Below are 20,829 nucleotides of genomic sequence, written 5' to 3'. Positions count from 1 at the left end.
AAGATTCAACTCTTTGGCCTTAATGCCAAGCGTCACGTCTGTAGGAAACCTGGCACCATCCCTACGGTGAAGCATGGTGGTGGCAGAATCATACTGTGGGGATGTTCTTCAGCGGCAGGGACTGGGAGACTAGTCAGGATCGAGGGAAAGATGAACGGAGCAAAGTACTGTGATAACCTGCTCCAGAGCGCTCAGGACCTGACTCGGGCGAAGGTTCACCTTTAACAACCCTAAGCACACAGCCAAGACAATGCAGGAGTGGCTTTGGGACAAGTCTCTGAATGTCTTTGAGTGGCCCAGACTTGAACCCGATCAAACATCTCTGGAGAGACCTGAAAATAGCTGTGCAGCGACACTCTCCATCCAACCTGACAGAGCTTGAGGATCTGCAGAGAAGAATGGGAGGAACTCCCCAAATACAGGTGTGCCAAGCTTGTAGCGTCATACCCAAGAAGATGCTTCAACAAAGTACTGAGTAAAGGGTCTGAATACTTATGTAAATGTTATTTCATTTGTATTTATTTTTAGCATAAATTATCACCTGTTTTTGCTTTGTCATTATGGGGTATAGTGTGTAGATTGAGGGGAAGAAAACTATTGAATCCATTTTAGAATAAGAATAAACTGTGGAAAGAGTCAAGGGGTCTGAATACTTTCCAAATGCACTGTATGATACCCAAAGGTTTAATTTTTTTTAAATAGCACTTAAATACCTTCACAGATTTCACAAAACATGCAGTATTAATACAAAAGACTTATAAAGGACAGTATACAATCTTTTTTCAGCACGAGTGGCCAAGTGATTGTTACTTTACAAAGATGCCTCTCCTAACTCAATGGAACGTCACTCTGCTGAACTTGCAGACAAGATTCTCAAAACTTTTAAACATGTTTGCCATACACATGTAACCATCCTTAACTGTATCAAGTATTGCTTCACAGATTGAACACTGAATTTGCTGCTTTCAAGTTAGCATTGAATACTGGCTTGTGTTATTTTCAGAGTATACATGGTTAACACCTATTGATGCTGTATGCTTTGAGACTTGACAGTTTTATAAGAGGACGGCATTGTTGATCCTAAAGGGGGGAGGATGGGAAGAGCTGTGTACTGTATAGTATGTGGATCAGAGGAGGCTGGTCTATAGGAGGACAGGCACATTAATGTCTGGAATAAATGGAACGGTATCAAACATATGGAAACCACGTTGGACTCGGTTCCATTCAAGCCATTATAATGAGCCCGTCCACCTCTGATGTGGATGTGTTGTGCTGCATTTTCGCCACGCCTGCTTCTCTTCAAACTCAAGGAGTCTTTAGCATATCTAGGTCCTCAGTACTGTCCACTGGACTAACTGACTACATCCATTCAGGACAGGATTCATTTCCAAATTATGTTGATTGAGAAACCAGATCAGGGACCTGTCCTTATGTCATCCCTACTTCACACATCTATCAGTCTTCCATTGCCCTTTCCAACATCCTATTCCAGATGTCAGGGTGTAGGGAAACATTTAAATTGGGTTGCCAGGGTGTACAGCTGCTTTAAGTTTACTTTCCTGTTAGCTCCTTGGCTGGGTCTTTCCCTTTGTCATGACAACCGGTCCAGAAGAAAATAAAAACAATAAGCGGGTGACTAGAGAGTAGTAACATGGGTCTCTTCTGGCCCATATCTGCCTGGAGGAGTTGTAGTAGTAGATCCAATGAAACCAGACCTGAACTCTGAAGGAACTGTGGATGAAAATGACTGATACTCCCGCTTGTTTTGTGCCTGTCAAGAAGGATAGTCTGGGCAGAAGGAGAACAGGTAAAATACAAGGACCAACAACTGTATATTACCACGGACTGCCATGCATTACAGGTAAGCCAGTTGTGTGTAGGGGGTATGAATTCCAATGCAGTTTTCGCTTATGAAAAGCCTGGATATAAGCTTAATAAAAATGTATATTCTAAAAGCATGCAGGGGAAAACTGGTTCTAAGATGGGAGGATGAAGTGGATTTTGGGAAATGCCTCTCGCATGCGAGCACTGACAAAAGAGACACAGACAATCCTAACCTTGAAGGAGGCTTTTCTGTGAATGAAAGCCATTCTGGGTTTCCTGTTCTTCTTGGGAGGGAGATCCTATGAAAATCAATGAAATCAACAGATTAACAATAAATAATAGTGAGAGCAAACAAAGGATCACCTCATGTTTAAACACAGGCAAATGTAACTCGGCTCACTAAAATAGAAATCCACAGTAGCATCACCGTAACATAAGAGCCCTAAATAGATAGTTTTATGATTTACACAAACATACCACCAAATAATAAGTGATCTATTGTAGGAAATGGATACAGTATGATTACTAAACATACAGTGAGAGTGTAATTTAACTGAAACTGGCTTCCTTACCCCAGCCGTTAGTGACAGCGTCGCGGTTGCAGATCTCGTTGGCCAGCCGTTCAAAGTACTCGGGCAGGTCGGAATACTCGTTGCCGTAGGAGATTACCTTGATACCCTTGTCCAGCATGTTGTCCCGCAGCTTCTTGAACTCTCCCACGTCCTCGCGCCGCACCAGCATGAAGTGCTCCAGGTCCGACTTGTGTTTGACCGCCTCCAGGAACAGAGCCTGGAAGGTGGTGTCGTCCACCGTGCGCCCACAGCCCAGGAACACAAACGACTTGGTCTCATACAGTTTCTGGATCTCCCTCTGTCAAACCAATGGAGTTCAGTTTGCATTAAGACACTGACAGAATTGACTTTTCTACAATTTAACACAATGCGATGGGTCTTAAATTGGTTGAAAAAAATTTAACTGCTAAGTGCTGAAACATTTCCAGGGAATCATTTAGAAAGGCTGCCTGTCTCAATGCTCACCATGACCTCAGTGTTCCTCAGTACATTCTGGTAGCCAGCAGGGTGCAGTACAATACCGCTGGGATTCGTGTAAACACCGTGAATGTGCAAAACACTCAGACTTCTCTTCCCCTGAGCCCACTCCAGGACCTACACACACACACACACACACATTTCACAGTCCATCACACCAAATCCTGTTCTCACTGGGTAGGGAGTAACACCGCTAATGTCAGACAGGGATCTTAGTCCTGATGGAGACTGCATAAATACCGCACCTGAAGGTCAATATCGCAGGCTTAATACATAGATACATGTGAATCATTTAAAAAGATAGTCAATTATTTTAATGCATCTACATAAATAACAATCCATGTTGGGTCCCTGCTAAGGTAAGGGATAGTGTTCGTAAGTTCTACTTAAGGAAAAATCTATTTGTCATGTTAGTTCCTATTTCTGATCAAATACCATTATTGATTAATCCATAAATGTTAAGAACAGTTGGATGAACTTTGAACTCACCATATGCTAACTACATCCTACTTCTGTCAGAGACAAAATACCTTCACAGGTCAATGCATTGACCATTTTGTCTAGTTTAAAGACATATGTTGGGCTTTGAATCAAATACTTTCCCTTGAATTCACCTTCAATAAGCCTTAAACAATGTTTTATGTGTAAGAGCATTCCCTGTGCTGTGAGCCTAAACCTGTGATAGTAGTATAGTTAAACTGTCATGCCCTCAGTCTTTCATAGACAACTTCCCCTAACAGCTCTGATGGCATCTTAAGGTCACATGGGGCCAAAGCCTATGTTCCAATGTCCACACTTGCATACCACTTAGAATACATGCCCAATATATTGCTTCCATAGATATGACAAATGTAAAACATTTAACGTTTAAACTGCAATTGTTTTTATCCTTTAAAACATTCTGGAAAAAAATCATTAAAATGACATGTGAATTACAATGCAGATCTGGTCCAATGCGGTTCCATCTACCATTGGCTACCAGACGGCGCTCACGTTACTGCTGTGCCCAACCCACTAAGCAACAAATGGTAGTTAATGTCATTTTTAGGTTCTCTGCTGTGTGCCTCTCCTCCATGTTCTCAGTGGTCAGCACATGGGACATAATGTCCCACTGCTCATCAATGTGATGGCTCATTGCAGTGATGTATGACAGCGTGTTCATAGACGTCCAACAATCTGTTGTTAATGCCACTTATGGGGTGTCTGAGAGCTCACACTTCATACTTGCAGAGCAATCATTGTACAATTTCTCCATCCAGGCTGTCTGGTTCTCGATATGCCATCAGGGCATTGAAGCGGACATCCTCTACCATTGACAATGGCTGCATATCAACTGCAATCATTTCTGTAATCAGGGCTCTCTTTTTCTCACTCTGTCCCTTATTGCACTTCTTTGGCGTGAAGAGCCTGTCTAATGTCTGTTGTTGGGGTCCTGCGCTACTGCCAGCAACGGTTCAAATGGTTAAGCATTGCACCTGTACTGCAGCTCAATTCTACCTCGCAAAGTTTGCATTTCACCACCTTCTCATTTCACTTCTCAAAGTATTGCCATACATGACTTCACGGTTGTTGCGTTCCTGTCTCACTCTGCCATTTTTCCAACAGTTAATGACTATGACGTGCGGAGTGCTTTATATCTGTGGCAAATAATTTCAAAGATACACATCTCCTACGAACATTACAGCATTGTTGTGTTAGGTATTTAAAAAAAATAAAAATAAATGATGATTGGGACCTGTTAGTGGTAGTTTTGTGATAACTCCACTGATATTTTCTAAACGATAATCCCAATTTCATTTAAACGTTCATGCTTCATAGTGAAGTGGTATGCTAGTGTAGCTTCTGCAACAGAGCCTAGATCTGCATTACCTAACTAATACACTACATGACCAAAAGTATATGGACACCCCTTCAAATTAGAGAATTAGCTATTTCAGCCACACCCGTTGCTGACAGGTGTATAAAATCGAGCACACAGCCATGCAATCTCCATAGACAAACATTGGCAGTAGAATGGCCCGTACTAAAGAGCTTAGTGACTTTCAATGTGACACTGTCATAGGATGCCACCTTTCCAACAAGTCAGTTTGTCAAATTTCTGCCCTGCTAGAGCTGCCCGTTCAACTGTTCGTGCTGTTATTGTGAAGTGGAAACATCTAGGGGCAACAACGGCTCAGCCGCTAAGTGGTAGGCCACACAAGCTTACAGAACGGGACCGCCGAGTGCTGAAGCGTGTAAAAATCGTCTGTCCTCGGTTGCAACACTCACTACAGAGTTCCAAACTGGAGTTATTCACTGCGTTAGCACACTCAGCCAACCCTGATGTTCTAGCAGTGTCTGAATCCTGGCTTAGGAAGGCCACCAAAGATTCTGAAATGTCCATTCCCAACTACAACATTTTCCGTCTAGATAGAACTGCCAAAGGGTGCGGAGTTGCAATCTACTGTAGAGATAGCCTGCATAGCTCTATCATACTATCCAGGTCTGTGCCCAAACAGTTTGAGCTTCTTCTTCTAAATATCCACCTCTCTCTCACTGTTGTCGCTTGCTACAGACCCCCCTCAGCCCTGAACACCATATGTGAATTGATTGCCCCCCATCTATCCTCAGAGTTCGTATTGCTTGGTGACCTAAACTGGGACACCCCGGCCGTCCTACAATCTAAACTAGATGCCCTCAATCTCACACAAAATATCAAGGAACCTACCAGGTACAACCCTAAATCCATTAACATGGGCACCCTCATAGATATCATCCTGACTAATTTACCCTCTAAATACACCTCCGCTGTCTTCAACCAGGATCTCAGCGATCACTGCCTCATTGCCTGCGTCCGCGGTCATACGACCACCCCTCATCACTGTCAAATGCTCCCTAAAACACCTTTTTTACATTTTAGTCATTTAGCAGATGCTCTTATCCAGAGCGACTTACAGTTAGTGAGTGCATACATTTTTCTACTGGCCCCCCACTTCAGCGAGCAGGCCTTTCTAATTGACCTGGCCTGGGTATCCTGGATGGATATTGACCTCATTCCGTCAGTAGAGGATGCCTGGTTGTTCTTTAAAAGTGCTTTCCTCTCCATCTTAAATAAGCATGCCCCATTCAAAAAATTCAGAACTAAGAACAGATATAGCCCCTGGTTCACCCCAGACTTGACTGACATTGACCAGCACAAAAACATCCTGTGGCATACGGCATTAGCATCGAACAGCCCCCGCGATACGCAACTTTTCAGGGAAGTCAGGAACCAATATACACAATCCATTTGGAAAGCAAAGGCTAGCTTTTTCAAACAGAAATTTGCATCATGTAGCACTAACTCCAAAAAGTTTTGGGACACTGTAAAGTCCATGGAGAATAAGAGCACCTCCTCCCAGCTGCCCACGGCACTGAGGCTAGGAAACACTGTCATTACCGATAAATCTACGATAATCGAAAATTTCAACAAGCATTTTGCTACGGCTGGCCATGCTTTCCACCTGGCTACCCCTACCCCAGCCACCAGCTCTGCATCCTCCGCTGCAACTTGCCCATGCCCCCCCGCTTCTCCTTCACCCAAATTCAGAAGACAGCTGATGTCATGAAAGAGCTGCAAAATTCGGGACCCCTACAAATCAGCTGGGTTAGAAATTGTCGCAACCCCTATCACCAGCCTGTTCAACCTCTTTTTCGTATAGTCTGAGATCCCCAGAGATTGGAAAGCTGCCGCGGTCATCCCCCTCTTCAAAGGGGGTGACACTCTAGATCCAAGCTGTTACAGATCTATATCCAACCTGCCCTGCGTTTCGAAAGTATTTGAAAGCCAAGTTAACAATCAGATCACCAACCATTTAGAATCCCACTGTACCTTCTCCGCTATGCAATCTGGTTTTCGAGCTGGTCATGGGTGTACCTCAGCCACGCTCAAGGTCCTAAACGATATAATAACACGTGATTGATAAAAGACAGTACTGGCAAACTAAATAGCCTTGGTTTCTCAAATGACTGCCTCGCCTGGTTCACCAACTACTTCTCAGATAGAGTTCAATGTGTCAAATCGGAGGGCCTGTTGTCTGGACCTCTGGCAGTCTCTATGGGGGTGCCACAGGGTTCAATTCTTGGGCAGACTATTCTCTGTGTATATCAATGATGTCGCCCTTGCTGCTGGTGACTCTCAGATCCACCTCTACGCAGACGACACCATTTTGTATACATTGGACACTGTGTTAACGAACCTCCAAACGAGCTTCAATGCCATACAACACTCCTTCCGTGGCCTCCAACTGCTCTTAAACGCTAGTAAAACTAAATGCATGCTCTTCAATCGAACGCTGCTTGCACCCGCCTGCCGAATGCTGCCTATGACCCCAAGAACACCATCCCCACCGTCAAACATGGAGGTGGAAACATTATGCTTTGGGGGTGTTTTTCTGCTAAGGGGACAGGACAACTTCACCGCATCAAAGGGACGATGGACGGGGCCATGTACCGTCAAATCTTGGGTGAGAACCTCCTTCCCTCAGCCAGGGCATTGAAAATGGGTTGTGGATGGGTATTCCAGCATAACAATGACCCAAAACACACGGAAAAGGCAACAAAGGAGTGGCTCAAGAAGAAGCACATTAAGGTCCTGGAGTGGCCTAGCCAGTCTCATAGAAAACCTGTGGAGGGAGCTGAAGGTTTGAGGTGCCAAACGTCAGCCTCGAAACCTTAATGACTTGGAGAAGATCTGCAAAGAGGAGTGGAACAAAATCCCTCCTGAGATGTGTGCAAACCTGGTGGCCAACTACAAGAAACGTCTGACCTCTGTGATTGCCAACAAGGGTTTTGCCACCAAGTACTAAGTCATGTTTTGCAGAGGGGTCAAATACTTATTTCCCTCATTAAAATGCAAATCAATTTATAACATTTTTGACATGGGTTTTTCTGGATTTTTTTGTTGTTATTCTGTCTCTCACTGTTCAAATAAACCTACCATTAAAATTATAGACTGATCATGTCTTTGTCAGTGGGCAAACGTACAAAATCAGCAGGGGATCAAATACTTTTTTCCCTCACTGTAGATTTTCTATTGTGTTATTGACTGTACATTTTGTTTATTCCATATGTAACTCTGTGTTGTTGTTTTTTCCGCACTGCTTTGCTTTATCTTGGCCAGGTCGCAGTTGTAAATGAGAACTTGTTCTCAACTGGCTTACCTGGTTAAATAAAGGTGAAATAAAATTAAATTAAAAAAAACTGCCTCTGGAAGCAACGTCAGCACAAGAACTGTTAGTCTGGAGCTTCATGAAATAGGTTTCCATGGCCGAGCAGCCGCACAAAAGCCTAAGATCACCATGCGCAATACGAAGCGTTGGCTGGAGTGGTGTAAAGCTCGCCGCCATTGGACTCTGGAGCAGTGGAAATGCGTTCTCTGGAGTGATTAATCACGCTTCACCATTTGGATGTCCGACGGACGAATCTGGGTTTGGCGGATGCCAGGAGAACGCTACCTGCCCCAATGCATAGTGCCAACTGTAAAGTTTGGTGGAGGGGGAATAATGGTCTGGGGCTGTTTTTCCATGGTTCGGGCTAGGACCCTTAGTTCCAGTGAAGGGAAATCTTAACGCTACAGTATACAATTACATACTAGACGATTCTGTGCTTCCAACTTTGTGGCAACAGTTTGGGGAAGGCCCTTTCCTGTTTCAGCATGACAATGCACCCGTGCACAAAGTGAGGTCCATACAGAAATGGTTTGTCGAGATCGGTGTGGAAGAACATGTCTGGCCTGCACAGAGCCCAGACCTCAACCCCTTCGAACACCTTTGGGATGAATTTGAAAGCAGACTACGAGCCAGGCCTAATCAGCCAACATCAGTGCCGACCTCAGTAATGCTCGTGGCTGAATGGAAGTAAGTCCCCGCAGCAATGTTCCAACATAGTGGAAAGCCTTCTCAGAAGAGTGGAGGCTGTTATAGCAGCAAAGGGGGGGACCAACTCCATATCAATGCCCATGATTTTGCAATGAGATGTTCGACGAGCAGGTGTCCACATACCTTTGGTCATATAGTGCATTTTCCGGCAAATCCCGAATTGGCATCCATCCATAAACTGTTATTTCAGTGAAAGTCAGTTATGCACACACAATTTAGAATTTGGCCCTAATGAGCACACAAGGCCATGACTACAGAGATCTTTCTAAAGGGAAAAGGATTTGTTTTTACCTTCTTCTCGTCGGTGAGGTCCAGAGACTCCAGCTTCGATCCCTGGTGGGCTGCGTAGATCTCCAGCAGGTTGTCAAAGTTGGTGGTGAGGACCAGCGCTCCGCTCTCCATCAGCTGTAGTACGGATCGGAGAAGGTGCTTCCCCGCGTTCTCCATCTTACACTCCAGATCGTCAAACACCTCGTACAAACAGTCCTTGAAGAAGGTGGACCGCACATTGCCTGTTCTCTGCAATGATAGGGCAGGAGCACAATGAATAGGGGTTAGTGGGTGTGTATTGTTTATACAGATTATACTGCTGGTAATTAACTACTAGAGGGAGACATTTTATAAAAGTATTTTCTGTTTTTTAAAGGTACAATAAAGTGTTTATGACTGGTTGTTATAGTCATGTAAATGAAAGGTGATTTATTTATTTTTTATCAGTAGCAGTGGCATGTAAACAGTTGCTGTACACGGTGAGCCTAATGGCTATGGAGCAGAGAGTTGGAGGGCAGGCTGTTTGAGTAGCCATGAGATTATGGCCGTCTAATGGATAAATCTCATTACTCAGAGCTACGCAGAACGCACACTCTACCTGGCAGTGGCTGTAGGAAAACAAAGGAGAAGGGCTGGCCCGCTATGAATAGCACTGTCGAGGTGAGCTTAGCACACACAGCACAAGCGAGCTGCCTGGCTGACTGCTGGACTGTCCAGAGATTAGAGATCTAGTGGGCTCATTAACTAACAGGATCCCTTTTCACAGGAAGGAAGTCATTATCACCAAGAGCAAGCATCTAGCTCCCCACTCACCCTGCTGTTGACTTCAGCACTGAACGCATTCTCCTTTTGTTTGAGGACTTATGTAATTACCAAATACTGTAAAAGTAGTACCATGCTCTGATCCTGAGATTGATATAGCCTAGGATTTGACACTAAAGTTGAGTTGTTTTCAACAAATCTAATCCTAAACAGGGAAAGTTGTAATATAATTGCCTTTAGCATTTTGCCTAGGTCATTCAACGACAGCATGAAAGGATTTAGGTCACAAACACGCTGAGTAACCTTCAGATTAGGCTCATTAACCGACATTACGTGCCAAAACACAGCCCTAATCCACAGCTATATAGATTGTTTGGATTGCTCTTGTTATAGCACCAATACTATTGGGTTAAACTGCTGTGTCCCACCCGGTATTTGATCCCTTCTTGAGACAAGGGACACTCCCTTCTCGCAGAAGCCTTGGTTCTCTTCAGCTGTTCTGTGAAAAAGCACCCACTGGTTGAATGAAATTACGTTGAATTGACGTCTGTGCCTGGTGGGCAACAATGTGACCAAAGATTAAACAAGGAGAAGCAATAACACATTTCTCCTTCTACACTCTACGACAGTCCTCAAGCTACAAGAGTCCTCTTTTCAATGTGTTTCCTTCTCTTTACGCTTTCAGCATATTAGGTTCTACAAAATTTGCTATTCAATAGTTTTATGATCCGCTAAAGTTGCATGCCCTGTACTGATAAGATGCTGAACATGTGCAGATAGCAAGCATTGGTGCGCCACAGGCCTTAGAACAGAAAAATATTTGCCACAGGGTCCATGGCTGTGTAATCACCTGATAATTATGTCTCCTATTGTGAGCTATTTAGTCTGGTGGGGCGCTCTGTTATTCCGAGGCTAAATGGAAACCTTGGCTGGGACCGGTGTTCCCGGATTCACATTACTGCGTGATTACATTTTTTTTTTTTTAAGGCAGTCCCATTAAAATGTTAAAGCCCCCAAATCCATAGCCAACAGCAACGGGCCTGGGAGGTTATTCACTGGGGGGGATTTCTTCATCAAGCGAATCAAATAACAGGCCTTAAAAGTCCTGTTTTAAATTAGCCTGAGTGCCAGAACTGGTTGAGCCAACTTGTCAGTGGCTTTGAAAACAAGGCATTGAATGATGACGTGTTGTAGTAATCCATCAGTGCTGTACTTTGGTTAGGGCATCACCTTTTATACAGAAACCTGAATCAAATGTTTTAGAATTTAGATAAAACATAGAACTATGCTGACTCCTTGCCTCTGTCATTCCCAGTAGGATTACAAATCCCAATAAAGGAAAATGTACAATTCAAGTCACTGGCGTGTCTCAACCAGCTGGAGACAGTGTGCTGTCCATGTCTGGCTGTCTGTCTGTCAGTGTGTGCACAGGATTGGGGGAGGGGAAGCCTTACCGGCGAGAGCTTCTGGATGAGGTCATGAGCCACGTGGACTAGGTTCTTGTCCTCCTGCAGGCTCTTCTGAAAACGCCTACTCTCCTCTTCCTCTAGGAGGTCAAAGTCGTTGGCCGCGTCCAACAAGGCCTGGATCAAACCCTTCCAGGAGCGCAACGCAGGGACCTGAGGGGCCACAGCTGAACTCACCCCTGTACCAATAACTAGGACCAGCTCGGGGGCCCGCTTGGTCTTCAGGCTGGGCAGCAGTTTCCTTTGGGGCAGGCAGAGATTGAGTGATGGTTCCATTGATGGTTCCCAAATCCTTAAACAACATGAAGGTTAAACAAATCATGGCAAGTTTACTTGGCTGCTGTTTGAACTCAAACCTAGGCTGAAAAGGTAAAGAATGGGTTTAGGAACAGAAACTAAGAGATAAAGTTCCTGACCAGTCTAATATTAATAATGCATTGGCATATAAACAGGAACTGAGTACTAAATGTAGGCTACTCATATTAGTTTTTGATACCTGGGTTTTTTGGTGTTGGAGTCAACATCCTGAGTATCAGCATGAGCAGGTCGCTTCTCGGTCTTCACAGTCACAACAGAGGCCACAACAGAGGCCATTCGGCTCCTGTAAGAGAACCATGAGATTGAATATACATACAATACCATCAAATCAAAGCAATACCTGAAGTGCAATGCAATCTGGAGTGACCACAGAGAGTCATGATCTCAGTTTAATGTATCATACATAGAACAGCACCCTTACAGGGCAGTAATAACATAACACCAGCAATAACATCTGCTAAATATGTGTATGTGACCAATACAAATTTGATCCCACTGTCCCCTTACTACCAAAGGCAGGGCATCAGATTAACCTTACTCTAGCCTTACATTGAGGAAAATTCATGGGGCTAACCCAGATAAGATGTAAATCACCAAGTACTGTGAGATGCCTAACTATGGGCAATTCCACGGTAACGGAATTAGACTCCCGATGTTTTACTTTAAAATGTATGCCAAACAAAAAACTATTGCTTTCGATGTTTAACAAACCATAAAACTCTATGCACCATGACTACTTTGAACAATTTACACAGTAAAAAAAATCTGCACAGTTTTCCAGTGTGTGTAATATACACACACACACATACACACACACACACACAGTTGAAGTCGGAAGTTTACATACACCTTAGCCAAATACATTTAAACTCCGTTTTTCACAATTCCTGACATTTAATCCTAGTAAAGATCCCCTGTTTTAGGTCAGTTAGGATCACCACTTTATTTTAAGAATGTGAAATGTCAGGATAATAGTTGAGAGAATGATTTATTTCAGCTTTTATTTCTTTCATCACATTCCCAGTGGGTCAGAAGTTTACATACACTCAATTAGTATTTGGTAGCATTGCCTTTAAATTGTTTAACTTGGGTCAAACGTTTCGGGTAGCCTTCCACAAGCTTCCCACAATAACTTGGGTGAATTTTGGCCCATTCCTCCTGACAGAGCTGGTGTAACTGAGTCAGGTTTGTTGACCTCCTTGCTCGCACACGTTTTTTCAGTTCTGCCCACAAATGTTCTATAGGATTGAGGTAAGGGCTTTGTGATGGATGGCCACTCCAATACCTTGACTTTGTTGTCCTTAAGCCATTTTGCCACAACTTTGGAAGTATGCTTGGGGTCATTGTCTATTTGGGAGACCCATTTGCCACCAAGCTTTAACTTCCTGATTGATGTCTTGATATGTTGCTTCAATATACAGTGGGGGAAAAAAGTATTTAGTCAGCCACCAATTGTGCAAGTTCTCCCACTTAAAAAGATGAGAGAGGCCTGTAATTTTCATCATAGGTACACGTCAACTATGACAGACAAAATGAGAAGACAAAAAATCCAGAAAATCACATTGTAGGATTTTTTATGAATTTATTTGCAAATTACGGTGGAAAATAAGTATTTGGTCAATAACAAAAGTTTCTCAATACTTTGTTATATACCCTTTGTTGGCAATGACACAGGTCAAACGTTTTCTGTAAGTCTTCACAAGGTTTTCACACACTGTTGCTAGTATTTTGGCCCATTCCTCCATGCAGATCTCCTCTAGAGCAGTGATGTTTTGGGGCTGTCGCTGGGCAACACGGACTTTCAACTCCCTCCAAAGATTTTCTATGGGGTTGAGATCTGGAGACTGGCTAGGCCACTCCAGGACCTTGAAATGCTTCTTACGAAGCCACTCCTTCGTTGCCCGGGCGGTGTGTTTGGGATCATTGTCATGCTGAAAGACCCAGCCACGTTTCATCTTCAATGCCCTTGCTGATGGAAGGAGGTTTTCACTCAAAATCTCACGATACATGGCCCCATTCATTCTTTCCTTTACACGGATCAGTCGTCCTGGTCTCTTTGCAGAAAAACAGCCCCAAAGCATGATGTTTCCACCCCCATGCTTCACAGTAGGTATGATGTTCTTTGGATGCAACTCAGCATTCTTTGTCCTCCAAACACAACGAGTTTAGTTTTTACCAAAAAGTTCTACTTTGGTTTCATCTGACCATATGACATTCTCCCAATCCTCTTCTGGATCATCCAAATGCACTCTAGCAAACTTCAGACGGGCCTGGACATGGCTTGAGCAGGGGGACACGTCTGGCACTGCAGGATTTGAGTCCCTGGCGGCGTAGTGTGTTACTGATGGTAGGCTTTGGTCCCAGCTCTCTGCAGGTCATTCACTAGGTCCCCCCGTGTGGTTCTGGGATTTTTGCTCACCGTTATTGTGATCATTTTGACCCCACGGGGTGAGATCTTGCGTGGAGCCCCAGATCGAGGGAGATTATCAGTGGTCTTGTATGTCTTACATTTCCTAATAATTGCTCCCACAGTTGATTTCTTCAAACCAAGCTGCTTACCTATTGCAGATTCAGTCTTCCCAGCCTGGTGCAGGTCTACAATTTTGTTTCTGGTGTCCTTTGACAGCTCTTTGGTCTTGGCCATAGTGGAGTTTGGAGTGTGACTGTTTGAGGTTGTGGACAGGTGTCTTTTATACTGATAACAAGTTCAAACAGGTGCCATTAATACAGGTAACGAGTGGAGGACAGAGGAGCCTCTTAAAGAAGAAGTTACAGGTCTGTGAGAGCCAGAAATCTTGCTTGTTTGTAGGTGACCAAATACTTATTTTCCACCATAATTTGCAAATAAATTCATAAAAAATCCTACAATGTGATTTTTTTTCTCTCAATTTGTCTGTCATAGTTGACGTGTACCTATGATGAAAATTACAGGCCTCTCATCTTTTTAAGTGGGAGAACATGCACAATTGGTGGCTGACTAAATACTTTTTTCCCCCACTGTATCCACATAATTTTCCTTCGTCATGATGCCATCTATTTTGTGAAGTGCACCAGTCCCTCCTGCAGCAAAGCAACCCCACAGCATGATGCTGCCACCCCCGTGCTTCACGGTTGGGATGGTGTTCTTCGGCTTGCAAGCATCCCCCTTTTTCCTTCAAACATAACGATGGTCATTATGGCCAAACAGTTCTATTTTTGTTTCATCAGACCAGAGGACATTTCTCCAAAAAGTACGATCTTTGTCCCCATGTGCAGTTGCAAACCGTAGTCTGGCTTTTTTGTGGCGGTTTTGGAGCAGTGGCTGCTTCCTTGCAAGAACACCATCCCCACCGTCAAACATGGAGGTGGAAACATATTATGCTTTGGGGGTGTTTTTCTGCTAAGGGGACAGGACAACTTCACCGCATCAAAAGGGACGATGGACGGGGCCATGTACCGTCAAATCTTGGGTGAGAACCTCCGTCCCTCAGCCAGGGCATTGAAAATGGGTCGTGGATGGGTATTCCAGCATGACAATGATCCAAAACACACGGCCAAGGCAACAAAGGAGTGGCTCAAGAAGAAGCACATTAAGGTCCTGGAGTGGCTAGCCAGTCTCCAGACCTTAATCCCATAGAAAATCTGTGGGGGGAGCTGAAGGTTCGAGTTGCCAAACATCTGGCTCGAAACCTTAATGACTTGGAGAAGATCTGCAAAGAGGAGTGGGACAAAATCCCTCCTGAGATGTGTGCAAACCTGGTGGCCAACTACAAGAAACATCTCACCTCTTTGATTGCCAACAAGGGTTTTGCCACTAAGTAGGTAGCTTAGTGGTTAAGAGCGTTGTGCCAGTAACCGAAAGGTCGCTGGTTCTAATCCCCGAGCCAACTAGGTGAAAAATCTGTCGATGTGCACCTGAGCAAGGCACTTAACCCTAATTGCTCCTGTAAGTCGCTCTGGATAAGAGCGTCTGCTAAATGACTAAAATGTAAATGTAAGTACTAAGTCATGTTTTGCAGAGGGGTCAAATTTCCCTCATTCAAATGCAAATCAATTTAACATTTTTTACGTGTTTTTTCTGGATTTTGTTGTTGTTATTCTGTCTCTCACTGTTCAAATAAACCTACCATTAAAATTATAGACTGATCATTTGTCAGTGGGCAAACGTACAAAATCAGCAGGGGATCAAATACTTGTTTCCCTCACTGCAGATACTTTTGTACCTGTTTCCTCCAGCATCTTCACAAGGTCCTTTGCTGTTGTTCTGGGATTGATTTGCACTTTTCGCACCAAAGTATGCTAATCTCTAGGAGACAGAACGCGTCTCCTTCCTGAGCGGTATGACGGCTGCGTGGTCCCATGGTGTTTATACTTGCGTACTATTGTTTGTACAGTTGAACGTGGTACCTTCAGGCGTTTGGAAATTGTCCCCAAGGATGAACCAGAGTTGTGGACGTCTACACATTTTTTTCTGAGGTCTTGGCTGATTTCTTTTGATTTTCCCATGATGTCAAGCAAAGAGGCACTGAGTTTGAAGGTAAGCCTTGAAATACATCCACAGGTACACCTTCAATTGACTCAAATGATGTCAATTTGCCTATCAGAAGCTTCTAAAGCCATTACATCATTTTTTGGAATTTTCCAAGCTGTTTAAAAGGCACAGTCAACTTAGTGTATGTAAACGTCTAACCCACTGGAATTGTGATACAGTGAATTATTAGTGAAATAATCTGTCTGTAAACAATTGTTGGAAAAATTACTTGTGTCGTGCACAAAGTAGATGTCCTAACCAACTTGCCAAAACTATAGTTTGGTTAACAAGAAATTTGTGGTGGTTGAAAAACAAGTTTTAATGACTCCAACCTAAGTGTATGTAAACTTCCATATATATATATATATATATATATATACATATACATATATATCATATATATACACACACACACACATATATATATACACACACACACACACTCAGGAAAACTGTGCAGATGCAAAGTTTAGTAAAAGAACGGTAAAATCTCCCTTAGTTTTATTCTGTGTGACCAGACTTTGTATCTGCACAGTTCTTCCTGTAAATGTGTTTTTGTCAAATTGTCAGTGGAAATTGTTAAACGATGCACTATGCAGAAATCGCTCTGCCATTTCCTGGTTGCTAAAGTTCTAATAGTTCGCCTATTTTCAGTTTATGTGACAAAACAAGCAAGTATAGTGTAGACAATCATTGTACCATGTAAACCGCTGTACCATCTAAATATATTTTCCAGAACCAAAAATAGTGCATTTTCAGCTGTTTGAAGCTGGTGTACAAAACCGAAAGTAAAAGACTCAAAATCAAAACGTAAGAACGGGAAGCATAGAAATAGCGCACATAGAACATATCTTATTCTTAAGCCTTTTTCTCATTCCCCATAAGCACTCCGTTACGTTGCACCGGATGTCATGCATTTCAATGGAGACGTCCACAGTGGAGCGAAAACGCAACGCCCCCTTGCGGTTGAAGATTCTGTTGCGAGATGGACACCGCATAGTTAGACATTTTTTCAACTTTGCCTTGTCTTCAGTCCAGCCAGAGTCCGTCGGAGAACAGGGAGTTACAAAAACTGAGACTATGAAAATGTATTTTTCGGTGATGGCTTTATGGGATAGCAAGTAACTTGTAAACAATTACCCATTTCAATAACTAAGTACTATTTTAATACACATTGGTAGTTACGCAAATTATATTTTATGACTGTTGCCTCCAGTTTAAGTTTGTGATGGTAATGACGTTTGTTTTCGATAATTGTTAGGTGGAGGTTGCTAGCTGCAACAGTATCTTCAACCTAGCCTAGCTTTTAGCTAGCTAGCTGCTCTGCAGTGCAAGCTAGCTTGATTTGCAATAAAGTTAAGAGGTAAAAGTAACTAAACAAAACATGTTCTATTATCACCTGAAACAATATTTATCCTCAAATGAAAAGGTAATATCTCCCAAAATAAATGTAATCTCTGAGGAGAGACAGGCTCTCCTCCATCTTGCGTTACAAACACTACACTCGAGTGGCGCAGTGGTCTAAGGCACTGCATCGCAGTGCTAACTGTGCCACTAGAGATCCTGGTTCGAATCCAGGCTCTGTCGCAGCCGGCCGCGACCGGGAGACTCATGGGCGGCGCACAATTGGCCCAGCGTCGTCCAGGGTAAGGGAGGGAATGGCCGGCAGGGATGTAGCTCAGTTGATAGAGCATGGCGTTTGCAACGCCAGGGTTGTGGGTTCGATTCCCACGGGGGGTCAGTATAAAAATAAAAAATTTTTTAAATAATATATATATATATATATGTATTCACTAACTGTAAGTCGCTCTGGATAAGAGCGTCTGCTAAATGACTAAAATGTAAATGTACACTCACAGATAGAACACAATGAGACAGCTATTTCACCTGATGTATAAATGTGAAGCATCTGTTTGGCGTTCCCACTCACTACCAAATATGGTAGTAGAGGAAGCCCAATTCCCGGCAGTGGGAAAAGATGGAACGAGATGGATTTTGGCCGACATTCTGCTAATTCTCATCGATTAAACATTTGATCTCAATACAATTTTCTGTTCTCAAAACTATAATATGTTATGAACAGAGTGGACTAAGTTTTGTAGACTTTACTCTTCGCCAAAGTTTTAAAAAATGGCGTTGTTTAGGAGTGCAAAGGCAAATTGAGTTATTGCACACGCGCACTTCAGAGTTGGCGTTCCCTAACGGAAATATGCGCATGCATGCTTGAACGCGCCAATAGGATCTCGCTAGCTTTTGCTTGTTCTACCCACTATGACTAATTTGTACCCATTTGAAACGACGGCTGTGGTGTATCTTGGTTTAGTTACACAACTCTTTGCTACAATTGTCTGTTCAGTAGAGGGCAAAACTCCGTGAAGATGACGTATGGCGTAATGAAAAACGTCACGACGTGATTTGGGCATTATACTTGCTTTCAATGAGAATGACAGATCTATAACTTACATTTCTATGTGAATTTAGTAGAGTCGCCCAAAAGGTTACATATTGCAGCATTAAAAGGTAGAACTCAAGTTGTGCATAGAGTTCTATGATTTGTTAAACTTTGACATCTGAATTATCTTCATTTCTTACTTCCAAAGTCGTGCGAGAGGCTTATTTATTGTATCTTTATTGCAATAATAGTATTGGTGCTAAACTAGAATTATAATTTCCTCCTTCTGGAGACATTTCCTTAAAAACTTCAACCATGGAAACATTTTTTTTGGGTGACGTAATCATTTATGATAGCGAAATTTGAATTTAAAAAATTGACCGTACGACAACAATAAACTAAAGTTAGCTTAGCTGACTGTACAGTACACTTATTTGGCTAAATCGTTACTGGCTAGCTGACGTTAGATAGCTAGCTACTAGCTAAGCAAGTGAAGTGCGCTGTCAGGAAGAACTGGCTAACGTTAGCTAACCAGCTGGCAAAAGTTGTACAGTAGGCTATCTAGAATGACGTTGTAAAGTTGAGCTAACTAACTAAAGCTGCGAAATAAGACACACTGGCAAGTTAAATTCACACAAGTATTTACACTTACCCTGATAACTCCAACAAGTTGCTTTTTTGGTCGCGTTAAAGTTAGCTGGCGTGCAACTGCGAGTTAAAAATCAGTCTACCGACATATCCTGCTTTAAAAGACGGTATTTGAGATTGTTGTACTTGACATGGCGAAGTCTGGGTGCCTTTTCCTGCTAGATGTTATCCTTAGGAAATCTATTTAGCTATAAACAATTCTCGACTCACATGCAGCTGGAGTGTGTGTGTTGTAACGAAGATTGAGTTGGACAAGGTATGTCCTCCGCACGCGACTACCACAGAAAGAACAATGAGACAGATATTTCACCGGATGTATAAATGTGAAGCATCCGCTTGGCATTTCCACTCACTGCCAAATATGGTAGTGAAGGAATCCCACTGGCCGGCAGTGGGAGAAGATGGAACGTGATGGATTTTGGCCGGTATTCTGCACATTTTCTCATCGACGAAACATTTGATTTCAATACAGTTTTCTGTTCCCAAAACAAGAATCTGTTATGAACAGAGTGGACTAATTTTTTTACACTTTACCCTTTGCAAAAGTTTTTTAAAATCGCGTTGTTTAGGAGTGCAAAGGCAAATTGAGTTATTGCACACGCGCACTCACAGAGTAGGCATTCCCTAACGGAAATATGCAGATGATGCTAGAACGCGCCAATAGGATCTAGCTAGGCTCTGACCACATCATTGTTTGTTCTGCCCACTATCATTCATTTGAACGACAGGCTGTGGTCTATCTTGGTTTAGTTGTAAAAATCTTTGCTACTACTGTAAATCCCACTACTACTTCTTCTTCTTCTGTGGGTTTTATGGCAGACTACAACCTACAAAAGGTGTATTACCGCCACTAACTGGAAAGGGTTAAAAAAAACTATGTCAAAATAAAACCCATACCTGATAGGGAAAACTAACTTAATCCACCCAAAATAAAACAATAAAAAACCACATTGACAAAACCAAAACCCCCACTTCTTCCTTCCTTCAAATCTCCATATCTCCCTTCTCAGGCTCTATGACCTGAGAGGGTGGTACGGCTTGTGACAATACACCATGCAACTCCTCCGCCGAGAAGTCTTTCAGTCCCAGGAACCGTTCGCCGCATCCACAATGATATCTATTTTCCTGGACTTCCTCTCCACCATGGCAGTGCCATTAATCACCATATCCATAAAGGCCACAAAGTCCACCTTCTTAACATATCTGGGTCCTGCTGTTGAAAGGCAACCCCTGCAGCCTTCAGTGAAGGCCTATCCACCACCATGGACTCTTCAGGAGCAACAATCGAACCCTCAACCCTTTTAACAGCCACTGCATATGAAATGCTCTGGACAGCCCTGACTTTAATATTTTCTACAACTTGAACACCTCGGCTTCTCCCTTCTGCAAACACTTGACAAATGTCCAAAAGCTTTACAATGATCACACTGCATTGGTCTTGGAACAAATGCTCTGACTCTGTAGTTTATATATCCCAACTGCACTTGAGTAGGGAGAGACTCCATATAAAAAAACTAAAGAACAGATAGACTCTTCACTTTTTCTTCATTCACAACACGATTCATCCGATGAGCATCAATCACTCCAGGAATATTTTTAATCTCTGCAACATCGACTTCCCACGAAACACCAGATATTACCGCCTTTAGGGTTAACCTGTTCCGAAGAGACACACAGGACACATCAAACTTCT

The 20,829-nt window shown here is 43.1% G+C and overlaps 1 protein-coding gene across 2 annotated transcripts; it reads right to left on the bottom strand.

Moving 5' to 3' along the window:
- Positions 1-668: 668 nt before the first annotated feature.
- LOC121558391 (protein FAM118B) lies at positions 669-19,530 on the bottom strand. 2 transcript variants are annotated; one of them, XM_041871791.1, is made up of 8 exons: positions 19,141-19,530; positions 11,765-11,869; positions 11,257-11,560; positions 9,062-9,289; positions 2,862-2,990; positions 2,397-2,694; positions 2,058-2,123; positions 669-1,788 (listed from the first exon to the last, which is right to left on the bottom strand). In XM_041871791.1, the coding sequence occupies exons 2-8, from the start codon at positions 11,860-11,862 to the stop codon at positions 1,775-1,777; spliced, it is 1,137 nt and encodes a 378-aa protein (XP_041727725.1). In that variant the 5' UTR covers positions 11,863-11,869; positions 19,141-19,530; the 3' UTR covers positions 669-1,774. The 2 variants fall into 2 exon arrangements, with proteins under 2 accessions (XP_041727725.1, XP_041727730.1); XM_041871796.1 differs by having other exon boundaries at positions 11,257-11,509.
- Between the last annotated feature and the right edge of the window lie 1,299 nt (positions 19,531-20,829).

The sequence above is a fragment of the Coregonus clupeaformis genome, chromosome 5, assembly GCF_020615455.1.
Source record: "Coregonus clupeaformis isolate EN_2021a chromosome 5, ASM2061545v1, whole genome shotgun sequence".
Classification (NCBI taxonomy): domain Eukaryota; kingdom Metazoa; phylum Chordata; class Actinopteri; order Salmoniformes; family Salmonidae; genus Coregonus; species Coregonus clupeaformis.
This window is presented reverse-complemented; position numbering and strand designations above follow the sequence as displayed.

Coding starts and splice junctions, on each gene's coding strand:
- LOC121558391 (XM_041871791.1), bottom strand. CDS start 11,862: ATGGCCTCTGTTGTGGCCTCTGTTGTGACTGTGAAGACCGAGAAGCGA. Junction 9,290..11,256: donor TCATCCAGAAGCTCTCGCCG/GTAAGGCTTCCC, acceptor CTATCATTGCAG/AGAACAGGCAATGTGCGGTC. Junction 2,695..2,861: donor TGAGGAACACTGAGGTCATG/GTGAGCATTGAG, acceptor TTGGTTTGACAG/AGGGAGATCCAGAAACTGTA.